The sequence below is a fragment of the Serinus canaria genome, chromosome 5 (assembly GCF_022539315.1).
Source record: "Serinus canaria isolate serCan28SL12 chromosome 5, serCan2020, whole genome shotgun sequence".
Lineage (NCBI taxonomy): Eukaryota > Metazoa > Chordata > Aves > Passeriformes > Fringillidae > Serinus > Serinus canaria.
This window is the reverse complement of record NC_066319.1, coordinates 5,413,499-5,423,724: the sequence shown is the minus strand read 5'-3', so window position 1 is coordinate 5,423,724 and position 10,226 is coordinate 5,413,499. Positions and strand designations below refer to the sequence as shown.

The following is a 10,226-nucleotide window of genomic DNA, read 5'->3' as shown; positions in this document are numbered from 1 at the left end:
TTATCTTCAAGAAGAAAGAAAAGAAAAAATCTCAGGCAGCAAAATTAGGAAGATCACAATGGGAAGAGCCACCTTAAGACTGTGCTTCTACTGAAATTCTAACCACCACAAATTTGGTTTCCATTTATCTGAATTAAGACTGGAAATATTTTCCCAATGTACTAAAATTCTGAATTTCTTTTTTCTTTTTTTTTTTTTTTTTGTTCTTACAGTTTGCAAAGCAAAGAATCCAACCAGATTAATTCCAGTACTTTAACAGTCTGTCAAACACAGCAGTTCTGTCACTTACCTTCCAGGCTACTGCATTCATAGGAATCTTTTTTTGCAGCATTATCTCATAAAAATACACATGCAAGTTTAGCACAAACTGTAAAAATGTGTTGTACACTTCAACTAATCTAGTATCTTTCATTTCTAAGGAGGGTTTGGGTGGAGGCCAAGTTAATTAAAACCAGAATAGAAAAGGGTTCTATTCACATGAGTCATACACCTCTGACTCACAATAGAGTCTGTGCAGCTAATGGGTTAATTTGTCCTGATAACAGAAAAAATAAGCTGGAGGTTATGACTGTTTGGAGTGAGGGCTGGTTCAGACAGTAGATGTGCAAGGTTTTGATGCCATGGAGAGCACAGAGCTGCTCTAATGATGTCCCTTCTGTCTATTCAAGTGCTGTAACAAACAGCTCAGAAAGATCTGGAGGTACAGAAGGCTCAGCAATGCAGGACTGACGCCTTCAAAGCTCTATTATTGTAACAGCATGCACATGGAAGTGTTTAACTTACTGTCACAGAGAGGGAAGCCTCAGCCTCATGCTTGCAATGCTGGCAAGAGGCTGATGGCCCTGCAGCACTTCAGGGGAAGGATTCCTGCCCCAGGCACCTGGCAGATCCACACACTTCCTTCCCTCAATGCTGAGCACCCACCTCTCCATCAGGAAAGGTGGGAATCTTCTGAGCTGTGCCCCCAGCCCAGCCTCATGCTCACTTTTAGCTCCTTGTTTTACACCACAGCATAGAGGCAGAAAGGGGCACTCGGTCCCCAATCCCCTTATGGCTCCTGTCCTGAGCTAGAGAAGCTCACAGCCCAGAATTTCCTCCTGCAGGACTGTGAGCCTTTCAAGACAAGCATTTCATCACCATTCCTGTCTTCAGGATATCATTGCATCCATGTTATGCACAGTCCTGGCAAAGGGGAATGGAAGTAGAAGCTCAGCAGGAACTTTGCAGTGAAACAGAGGCAAGACAGAGGTCAGTCTGTTTCCAAAATATGTTTGGGAATTTTAAAAGCTTTTGATTGACTGAAATACAGAAGCAGGCCTCACAGAAGACAGGTTCATCCCCCAAATCCTTTTCCACCTTTTCAACAGCCTAATCACCAGCTGCGCTCCCTCTTCTGCTCTCCTTCTGTCTCAGTTACTGTGGAGTTACTCTACACACTGAGTTCAGCTCAGGCATCAATAGTGCCCCTCCAACAGTAAAAACACCATTTCTCCTTCATTTCCTGCTGCAGGATTCTAAAAAGGAGGAGGGGTAACTCCCATGGCTGCAGATCTTTTGCTTTCTGTGTGAACAGCAATGAAAAGATGGAGCAGCCAGAGCGTGACCTCTGTGTTGCACTGCAGTGCTTGAAAAAGAGCAAGTCTTGTTCTTCAGGACAAAACCCACCAAATTCAGGACAAAAGCTCCAAGTGCCTGTGCTGGGGGTTGAGAATGTGCATCCTAAGCAAGCAGAATTGCTTCTACCCAGCCCTGAGTAAGAGACTGGGATTGAAGACTGGCATTAAAACTCACCCTGCCTTTAGTGTTCCCTGTTGATGAGGCAGCTCTCCTTGGTGGTTTCAGCTTTACAAGCAGACCTAAAGATCAAACACCTGCTTCTGGACTGCAGCCAGGAGCTCAGGGGCTATAAATGTCGATCTGGAGCACTTTAGATGCCCATACTTTGGACTGGTTCCAAGCTCTGCATTGAAGCTCCTGCGTTAAAGGGTCGCAACAAAAACAAGTTTATAAAAAAACAGATCTCAAAATCTTCCTAACTGCAATTATTTTCTGACATAGACAACATAATTTCAATGCTTTGCTAACGTTTTGTTAGATTCAAAATAAACAAAATTGCTCTGCAGAGAATTGCATTAGATCCAGCTGGGACATCCCCAGTGAAGTGCTCAGCACCACCAAGTTAAAAGTAAAGGTGCTCTTGGCTGCTTTGAGTCAGGCAGCATTCTCCTGACCTGCTGCTGGTAATCATTTCAAACACATGTTTACATGATTGCTTTGCCAACCCCCATTCAGCTGTCACCAGCCCCCACAGAATATAATAATAAACACCTTGCACACCCACAAAGGGGTTCCTGGAAGAGGCTCGGGTGCATGGAGAGGTCTGGAAGTTTCAAGAACACAAAACACACAGCTTCCCTGGTTTTCTGTCAGACAACTCATCCTCTGACCCAACAACAACATGCAGTGTTGATTTTCAGGTGCAAATTTTATTGTGGATCATAACAAAAGGTTTCAGGAAAAGCACAGAAAATAAAAATCAGCACGAGTGTGTCTTTTACTGACAGAGTACATATATTCTGTGAAAGCTACTAACTCTGCTGTTGAAGGCAATGCAGCTTAACTTTAACTAATAATTTTTTTGATACTTGTTTAGCAAATTTTGAAAATATTCTTTTTCCTCGGTTAGTTTGATATTGAAATTGAGGACCAAATGTTTCAATGACTCTAGTACTGTTGCAGTGTGCATGGTATTAAATGGTTAAAAAAGAAAATCTCATTATTGCAGAAACAATGTCACACAAAATATTTTCAGAATACATAAAATTAGCCCTTGTAAATGCTGAATGATTTAAAACCTCTTTAGAAAAACCTGTGGATACTGAGGTATGCCTAATTAAAAAATTCTGGTGGTGCTATGTCAATTTTTTCATGTGACAAACCAAAATAAAATATCTTCATGCAAGCTAATTGTAACTTTACAAAGGATTTCTTCAGTCTGTAATTGTACCTTGAGTGTGAAGAGAAAGCCCACACTAATTCTTACAAGAAAATGACAAAAGTCTACTTCAGGTAACAGTGTAAAAATCTTGCAAGAGGTTTTCAAGGCACTGTTTTCTCTTTGGATGCTTGGCCATTGATGAAGGTTGTTTTGAGAGGAAAACAAGAATAACAAAAACAGACCTAAGGCTGGCATCTAGTATATTAAACATCACATACATCTTTATCTAATGAGATAAACTTCTAAAAGCCATTCTGCTTCACAACACTGTGCCTTGCAGTAAGGTGTCTACTAAAATAATCTGGAACATGAATTTAAAATCGTACTTCTAGAATAAAAAGTAGGAACAAAAGCCAACCAATGCCCCAATCATCGTGGTCTGCTTGAATGCACCCATCCCCCAGCACTGCAATGCTCTGTAAGAGGCTCTGGGATTTCCTGCACCATTCCCTGCAGTGGATCAGGACCTCATCCAGCTCCTGAGCTATGGAGCTGCAAGGGCTGCCACCCTCTGAAACAGGGAGCTGCTCCTGACTAGGAAATGTAAAGAACTGCACACTCTGCAGTCAGCACATTTCAGAGGAAACTTGGTTAGTCTGGACTCCATCAGAAATACAGAGCAATCCAATTCTGGGCTTCATGAGTGTGGCTGGGGTAAAATTATGGACTTGTTCTCCATGGCAAATGACAGCCAGTCAGCTGAGAAAGAAACCTGAAAGGAGCTGACCTCAAGCTATCAGGATTTTAGGTAATTATTTTGACAACACCTTACTGACACACTATGAAAAGTCTGTAGCTCCTCTTTTAAAAAAACCCCAAAGAGTAAGTTCAGTGTGTTTGAAAGAGCACACCAGGATCCATCAAGAGGGAAAGGATGCCCATCTCCAGGCACAGAAGTCTCCTAGATACTCTGTTATTGGAGTGATTACCAACACTGTTTGGGTTTTTTTTGGTGATTACCAACACTCCATTGCTGGGTGCCATGGGTGAATCAGAAGCCACAGAAAACTGCTCTTCTGGGGGTTTCACAATGCCCCAGCAGCAGCAGAGTTCACTGCTTGACTGCTACTCAAGGCAGGCCAGGAATTGGCCAATTTGGGTGGGCTCAGCTGCCCAAATGTGGGGTCTGTGTGACACAGCACAAGAGGCAGGCACATTGCTCTGGTGGGTGGGATCCCAGGACCACCACGAGATGCTCAGGCAGGGCCTTGGAGTTACCCTAGCTGGCTTTGGGATCCACAGGGCTGAGAGAGCAGCCTTGAGACCACAGGCTCCTCTGGGCCACCAGAGGAACTGGCCTCTCCAGGTGCCTGCTCGTGCCTCACATGAGCTAAATCAATTGACTTGGGCCCACTTCATCATTTTAAGTAATTATAAATAAACCTGGGATTGACTAAAATTTAAACAACTTCCATCTTGACATAAACAGAGAGGAGAATTCTGCTTTCAGCATATGTCAGGGCGCATTGCTGTGGATCAAGAAGAAAAGAAATGTAGGTGTGGCAGAATTTGGCCCAGATAACTTTTCCCTTCCCTGAAGGAAGGGGCTGGCCCACACCAACTGCTGAAAAGCAAGCTGTCTACAGTAGTATTCTATATTTCTCTTATACTCTGAATCAAAGCAATATATATTAGATATAATCTCTATACTGGATTTTGGAGTTATCTGATAGCTATTTAAATCTACACTGTCAAAAACATAGGCAGTGACCCACTCCTACATGGCAGCATACACTATCTGTGTGTGAGTGTTAAAACTATCACATGGATCTATATTTACATAGGACACTGTTGTTTATATAGCAGATTTGAATTTACAGAAATTCCTACCATAGGATAGGTAATTGTGGAAAGGTTGGATATTGTTTAAATGCTTCTACAGCTCTGCATAATTGCATTTCAGCATGAGGATTTAATAATTCCGTCTCAGTTTTATGTTTTAAAAGGATGGAAATGGAGCCTGACAGATAAATCTTCAATGATGTTATACCAATATAGCACAAGAAATACTTATTTGCAAGTCCAGGCAAAGAAAACGGCTTCAGTGTTCACTTTACCCATATAAATCTCCTCTTTAAAGAAAGTGCACTCCTGAAAACAAAGGCTGTCAAAATCTTTCAGCACTGTTGAAATGTAAAAGTGTTGCAGGTGAGCATGGCCTGCAGAAAAAACATCATTTGTTTTTTAATTAGCTATTACAATTACTGCTAGGTGTGCAAATGAAAAACTTGCATGTTAAACATTGAAATAAGCTGAAATTGCTGCTGATATATACATGAGAAGTTCTGTCTCAGTTTGCACAAAAAAAGTTTGGTTCATTCCTATTTTTTAGCTTCTCAGACACTAAAGCTATAATGAAAATGTTTTCATTGAGGTCAAAATGTCCAGCTATTTCTCCCTGTAAAGGGGAAATAACTGTTGCTTTCTGTACCTCTAAATTCATAAACCCAGTTAAAAACACACAGGTAAGAAAATATTTTAACGAAGATATTTAGAGTGCTTCTTACAATCAGATAATTTCTGAGATCAGAGAACACCCAGGCATTGTCCTTTGGATTGAATATTGACTTTCCTGAGAAATAATATGAACTTTTTCAAGGGAAAATAATTTAGTAGCCCCCCCAGCAGCAGAAGTCAGCATCACCTTATTACTAAACATCAGCTGGCATTTAGCAAAGACAGAAAATCACTGCTGGAGTTCCCTCTGGGCTGATGTTGTACTGGAAAGCTGCACATGAAAGAAAAAGAAAAGAAGCCCTGCAGAATGGGAGCATGTAGTGCTTTAGCTCATGAGTAACACCCAGCTGTCACTGAGTGTCCCTGCCAGCTCTGCCTTCCTCCTGGTGCCGATTCAAGCCCTGACCCATCGCTCCTCCTTGACCCGAGCCAGCTCTGCTCCCACTGGAGGGCTGTTAACAACTCTCCTTCCTGCTCTGAGCTCTCCCAAGATTCCTGAAGAGTTAGCAAGGAATTGCAGCCTGAGGAATTTCTTTCCTGACTGTGTAAAGCAGGACCCCAAGAATTTGTGGTTTGTTTCAGAAGTGACACAGAAATATCCACCAGCTTCCTCCGGAAGGATAACTGCTGCTTGCTACCAGGCTAGGGGAAGAATCAATCCCCATTTCCCTTCTGTGTCTTTGTTAAAGCTAAAACCAAACAGATAACAGCTCAAGTGGTGGTAATTAAATAAAAAAAAAAAATCTTTGTAGCCATGTAAAACCACCAAAGAACTTTACAGGCTGATGGAATCTTTGCAGATGGAAGCAGTTTTGACCATTTCTAGAAAAAGAATGATATTTTCTCGTGTTGAACATTATGCAGCAGTGTTGAACATTATGCACTTCATTATGATGAACATGCATTCATCATAAAATCAACCAAAGGGACAATTCTAAATTCTATTTAGCAATGAATCTAAACTTGCAATCTGCTAATCCCGTGATGAAACTGCCAAAATAAAACCAAGCCATTCTTCTACTTTTGAAATTATATAATAATACAAATATTATAGAAAAGCTGCAGTATACAGGTGTGTCTTTCTGAAAAGTGTTTTTGGCCAAAAAGATCTCTTCCTTGAGCAAAAACAAGTGACAAGCTGCAAGGTGTGGTCTGTGGAGTGCTCAAGAGCACACACTGAAGCAGAGTATCACATCCTAGCAGGTCTGAAGGAATGAGCAGCCACTTCAGTTTGCACCCATAAAATTAAAGCCCAGTAATAGCACTGCAACTACACATTCAGCAGGTTAAGCTTCTTCTTCTTAGCTGTCATGTGAACAAGTGTATTGAACTGCTTCCCCCCATGCACATTCCTCACTATTAGACTGGAACTGTCTTACCATGGATAGAAAATATTCTTCCCCTTCCCAGATTAAAAAAAGATATATGTAAAAAATAATTTTTTCAGTACAGAATGTTCCTATGATTGGCCCCAAAGGCTGATTTGAATCAAACTTACTAAATTTTCTTTTCACTGTTGCTTCACCTGTCAAAAACAGTGTGAAGACAACCAAGACATGAATTCTCCCAGAAAATACCCAGACACCTTCCCCCAAACCCTTTTTACTTTATAAGTTATATTAGTTTTAAATCTACTGTGAAAATAGTAGTGTCAGAATATTCAACTAATAACCAAGAATTCCCCAGGTAAATGGTTTTGTTCCTTTTAGGATAGAGATGCAGAGGAATACTGATGGAAGATACGCAAATTATGATGTTTTCTTTGTTAGCACTCCTTTGTGACTCAAATCAATTCTTCACTCCACATTCCTGTATTTGGAAAACAGATTGTACAGTACTCTCAGTGTAGACTTCAAGTCACAATTTACAATATCTAGAAAAAAGACAGAGGAAGACAAATTAGTAACTTCATTAGCTCCAAATGTTTTGCAGAAAAAAAGTGCCCATGCTCTACTCCTTTCCCTTGCTCACATTAATAACCATGAACATTAGATCACAAGGATAGCAAAAAAGAGTAGAAATATCAATAAAACACAATTGCAAACTGGCAACTCAAACCTTGGTGTTTTAACACTTCTGGTTAGGGATATAAACAGCCATTGCTGCTGCTGCTGAAATGCAGCCAAGCTCAGAGGCTCCTGAGTCCAAGTGTGCCCAGGATTACACATACTGACATGACTTCATCTTCAGACAGTTGTGGCTGGAAAGTAATGATTCTGAAAAAAAGTCATCAGGCAGTAACCAAAGGAATCTTCCTCTTATGTAAGAACTGTAGGACTTGGCACACTCTGGACTGCAACATCCTTCACTGGGCCCAGTTTCAGCAAGCTAGCTAGAGGCAAGTTTAAATTTTCCAGAGGATCTAAAGAAGCTAGGTATACAAGGGCTCCTTGAACAAACATCTGAAAATTCTTGGAGTTAGCTGACATTCATGGCTGAATCAGTCCTCAGAAACTCAACATCTAAAGGAAAGGGTTTATATGAAACAAAAAGCTAATGAATACCTTCTGTTTCAAAGAGAAGTTCTTGAGAAAGTCAATATTATTTCACAAGAAATCTATAAAACAAACTGACAAGTACTACTGCTGCAGTCTACACCAGTGCTTTAGTCAATCTCAAACAGGGAGTCAGAAAGAGCAGAGTGGAATCAGAATTGTCCCATCTCTTTCTGCTGGATGCACAGGAACTCAAATTCCTAACTGTGCTTCTTGGAATTGGCCAAAACCTCCAAGTAAGCTCAGGAAATGGTGGATTGTAGTCACCAGAGTTTAGCCATTATATTTCTCTGCACTGATGTTTCTCACAGAATGTGCAGGGGATCACAATTTAAAGAATCAATCCAAGCAAACCTATGCCTGGTGCCCTAAAGTGTGCCAGCAAAAGATATTGAATTTACATCCATGGACAAAGGGTGGAAACACTCAAGGCTAGATTTTATTCTGGGCCTTGGGCATGTAACCAGAGCCAGCATGGGTTTGTGGCTCTCTATAAATCAGATGAAAAATGCTTGGTATAAAATGAAGAGGAAATGCCAAAAGCTGCAGGAAGGGTGCATTGCCCCCACAACATCCCCCTGCAATCTGCAATACTGTTTGCATGCAACACTGCAAGTTTCCTCTTCCAGGCCAGCAGCAAGGTGCAGAATTGCTTTTTTTTCCAAATACAGAACTTGTATTATTAAAGAAGTAACTTTGTAAGGTCTTTGCAAAGACACCACCACAAAAAAGATACCACCACCACCACCACAAAACCCCCCAGAAGGGCTCAAAGTAAAAGAAGCACGTTCCCAGAGAAAGATGGGTTATTTCCCTTGCTACATGGGCTTGACCAACACATGTAACATTCTACTGGTTGCAAGTTTCTAAAAGAGAAACTTGACTTTGGCTTTGATGTACACGTTGCAAGGAGCTCTGAAAATGCTCAAACTGCAAATGAATTTGTTATAGATTCAGCAGATTAATGTTCCAGCCATCTTTAAAGTAAAAGGTCACAGAAAGCTTTTTAAGACCTTTTTGATTATATTGCAAATAACCCAAATAAACTGTTGACCCCATAAAAATCATTGGTTTTCATACTCATTTATTTAACTGCATTCTTTTTTTTTCCACTAAATATGTTTTTCATATTCTAAAGCACTTTTCAGCATATTTTTCCTCAAGGACCTCAAAGAAACAGTGCAGGAATTCAAAGAGTATTTAGTGTACACATTTAGGGTAAGATCCTTTTCAATGCTCTTTTGCTCACTGGAAATTTTAAGTATGGGCATTGTGCCCAATGTAACAACACATAAAACAGATGTGTTTTTCCATTCACTTTGGGCAGGAAGTTTCATATTAAGCATTTCAATAATTGCACAAGAAATGTCTTATATATGCTGAAATATCCTTATGGCTTGATTTATACTGGAAAAATTAGCTGTCCCCTAGAGCAATAAATACCTGAAAAATTAAATGCCATAAGAATTTTAAACCATCCATGGGGAGTAAGGGATCACAGATACTCTGTGTTTTACTTGGATCCCTCGATTTCACTGTTTCCCCATTCTCACTTTGACTATTTTAGACATAAAGGCTTGTGATACACTCACCAGTGGTACTGCTAAGCATGACTGTGGAAAAGAGTTCAAGCAGGCAATAGAAGTAAAAAAACCAGGCTGGGTAGGTCCAGATTTAATGCACAGGCTCGACCCTGAGATGCATTACTGAGTGTGCTTCTGTGGCTGTTATAACCTGGAAGTTGGGGGGGGATGGAAAAAACCCTGAATGGAGCAGAACCTGATTCAGCAACAGTGCCTGAATCTCCCAAGAGTTCTGACTGTTAGAAGCAGCACTCTGACATGAGCTGATGTCAGCTCCTCAGGGAATGACAATCCAATATTGCTTGAGCGTGTCCAAAGGAGAGCAGCGAGGCTGGTGAGGGGCTGGGAACACAAGCTGTGTGAAGAAGGACTGAGGGAGCTGGGGTTGTTCAGCCTGGAGAAAAGGAGACTCAGAGGTGACCTTATCACTCTCTTCACCTTCCTGAAGGGTGGCTGTGGTGAGCTGGGGTCGGTCTCTTTCTCCGGGCAACAACAGACAGAACAAGAGCACACAGTCTCAAGCTGTGCCAAGGGAGATACAGGCTAGAATTAAGGAGGAAGTTTTTCACAGAAAGAGTGGTCAAATACTGGAATCATCTGCCCAGGGAGGTGGTGGAGTCACCATCCCTCGATGTGTTTAAAAAAGGACTGGATGTGGCGCTTGGTGCCATGTTCTACTTGAGGTGTTGGAGC

General features: G+C 41.2%; 1 protein-coding gene across 3 annotated transcripts in view; it reads right to left on the bottom strand.

Moving 5' to 3' along the window:
* Positions 1–2,466: 2,466 nt before the first annotated feature.
* Positions 2,467–10,226, bottom strand: part of PARVA (parvin alpha) — a 63,472-nt gene continuing 55,712 nt past the window's right edge. For all 3 annotated transcript variants that reach the window (XM_050974803.1, XM_009099558.4, XM_018924645.3), the window contains exon 13: positions 2,467–7,328. In XM_050974803.1, the coding sequence (XP_050830760.1) occupies positions 7,252–7,328 (77 nt within the window). In that variant the 3' untranslated portion in view covers positions 2,467–7,251. The remainder of the gene's footprint in view (positions 7,329–10,226) is intronic.